The following is a 2,633-nucleotide window of genomic DNA, read 5'->3' on the forward strand; positions in this document are numbered from 1 at the left end:
TTCTTGCTACTGATTGTCTTTATCATCACAGATTATTCTTGCTAAAGTACAGATTGTCTTTATTATTATTAGTTTTATGGTTGTTCGGGAGTACTACCTAAATATAAATATAAGACGTTTTTGTGGAGGGTGTACTGTAGAGTGATAAGGACACAGCGTTTTGGTCCCTAACTTTTTGAGCGGGCTGAATATATCTTGCTTACACGGGTGAACAGTATAGATTCCAGTGGCTGGTCAACACACTGGTGAGCAGGATATTATGTAGATGAACATGCATACCTGGCTGTTTTACTAACAATACACATGGGGGATTTTCATTGCCTGATTATTAATGTCTCTATGACTAGTACGAACCCAGCATACAAGAAATTCAACAACTTAGGAAGCACTCATACAGGATAAATAATACTCCCTCCGTCTCAAAATAAGTGTCACAAGTTTAATACAACTTTGTACTAAAGTTAGTACAAAGTTGAGACACTTATTTTAAGACGGAGGGAGTAGTAGCCAGCAAACATCATCAGGCAAACAATTTCTGAAACTGAAACACTGGACAAATACTGGTGCTAGAACTTCAGAAGCTGAGCGTCGAGAGAAGAATGGTGGTGGTGGTGAAAACCAGCACCAGGACGGAGGTCGCTGGAGCTGGCAGCGCCATGGCGACGTTCTTGCCGTTGTGTGGCCTCGTGTCTGTGGCTCCGCCACCGGTGTTCCTGCCGCCGCCGCTTGCTCCGGCACCACCCGTCACCCGCCCAACCTTCCTGGGACTCTGCATCTCCAGGAGACTCTTGCCTTGGGTTTCTGAAAAGCAAAACAGCATTTCCAGGAGTGCTTTTGTAAGAGATTGGCTTATGGCAAAGGCTCGTCAGGGAAACCTGGGAAATATCAGGAGACTATAGAGCGAAGAGCTGAATTATGGATGCACACAAAATACCAACCATAGTGATGAGGCCTCAGAGCATCATGTGCTTCATCTTCCTCAGCCATGCCGCTTCTAGCAGCTGCTGCACACCATCTGCCATGGGTAGCAAAGGTGAGGAGGAGAAGGAGGTAGAGAGCGAGAGCGCCTTTCCTCATCTTGGGATGGGACTGGTGACCAACAGAGAAACGCCGATGTGCAGCGTGTGCGGGAGGTTCCTCTTATAATTCCTGGAGGCTGGAGAGTAGATATACTCCACTGGTTAAGTTCATGGTGGCACCAGTTGAGCTTTGTTCTTTCTGGGGCAGATGCTGTGCTGTGAGCTGGAGTTGCTTTGTGCTGTGCCTTTCCCACTCTTTTGTTAGCCCACAAAATCAGGATTACTACTCTCATATAATACTATTATGTGCCTTTCTCACTCTTTTGTTAGCTCACACATTCATGATTAGTGCTCTCTATCAATACTATTGTGCATCCCCTTTTATTCATTTTGATGACAAGTATTTTCGGACGGAGGGAGTATTTGGCAGGACCGATGATTCTGCTGGGGATAAGGGGAGGGGACAAAGCAAAAGCCACGGCAAGCAGAACATTTGGTTGTTTTTTCAGTGCTTGTGGTTCGCGCATAGATTCCATGACCTTTTGCCAGCTCTAACCTACAAGGTTTTTTTGAGACCACATGCAGGCTGCAATGTAAAATCCTGATATTGAATTTTTGGTTACTCACTACACGAAAGGAAGGTCCGGCCAGAATGGGATACGGTGATCTTTGCCTTTCTGAGATGTCGTTTTCGCCGAAATTTGAACGGGCCTTCTAGCCCAAGTTTCGACATTTTCTGCACAAGCACAGTTATATCAGTAGAAAATAGCAAGGAGAACTAAAAAAAATCTTACACAAATAGTACATTTGCTGGGTTATGAGAAGTTTGTACAGATCATGAAACTGGATTTATGAAATCATAGAGGGTGCTTGTTTTCTTCTTCTTCCTAAAATAAAATTAGATGCAGCAGTAGTCATCCTGAAAAGAATGATATTTCCACTGATTGAAGTTTGGCCCCATCTAAGTTCCTTATTGGGTTCGATCGTGTTCTTGTCGTCGCTTCTTCTCTCTTACCAATTCTTTTTTCTTCTCTGTTTGATCGCGTTCTTGTTTATTGGTACGAATGCGATGGTGATGTGCGGCAGTGAGGAGAAACTGAAAGGCCGGTCTTACGGCTGCCTCCCCCGACTCGTCCCGGGACGGTAGTAACGTGATGTGATTTCATTCGGCGAAAGGTTTTACTCTGAGCCGCCATTTTTCATCCTAGATCGCAAAGCTTGTGGTGGTTCTTCTCGCCGTTCCTTCCATTTTCTTCCATGGCCGCCTGCTACCGTCAACGATCATATTTTGGCCCTGAAGGCTTCTGCTCTCTTCTTGCTACTGATTGTCTTTATTATCATGGTTGTTCGAGTCGGAACGTTCTTTGTACTGATTGTTTAGATCCCTAAGTAAACTTTTGAGCTGGCTGACTATACTGATGAATAGTATAGATTCCACTGGCCAGTCAGCACACAAGTAAATTCAACAATTTAGGAAGCACACAGACAGGATAAATACTATAGCCAGTACGTAATAAACAGCATATCACTCCGACACCCACAAGCATTATGCAAACAGTTTCTGAAACTGCAAGAGTACACACATACTAGTACCGCGCCCGCAATCGAGATGAG

At 44.5% G+C, this 2,633-nt stretch overlaps 1 protein-coding gene across 1 annotated transcript; it reads right to left on the minus strand.

The window, feature by feature from the left end:
* Positions 1-286: 286 nt before the first annotated feature.
* On the minus strand, positions 287-1,345 carry LOC123180149 (uncharacterized). Its single transcript, XM_044592120.1, has 2 exons — positions 939-1,345; positions 287-801 (listed from the first exon to the last, which is right to left on the minus strand). Exons 1-2 carry the CDS (start codon positions 1,075-1,077, stop codon positions 575-577), a joined length of 366 nt encoding a protein of 121 aa, XP_044448055.1. The 5' UTR covers positions 1,078-1,345; the 3' UTR covers positions 287-574.
* Positions 1,346-2,633: the final 1,288 nt, after the last annotated feature.

This window comes from Triticum aestivum, chromosome 1D (genome assembly GCF_018294505.1).
Source record: "Triticum aestivum cultivar Chinese Spring chromosome 1D, IWGSC CS RefSeq v2.1, whole genome shotgun sequence".
NCBI lineage: Eukaryota > Viridiplantae > Streptophyta > Magnoliopsida > Poales > Poaceae > Triticum > Triticum aestivum.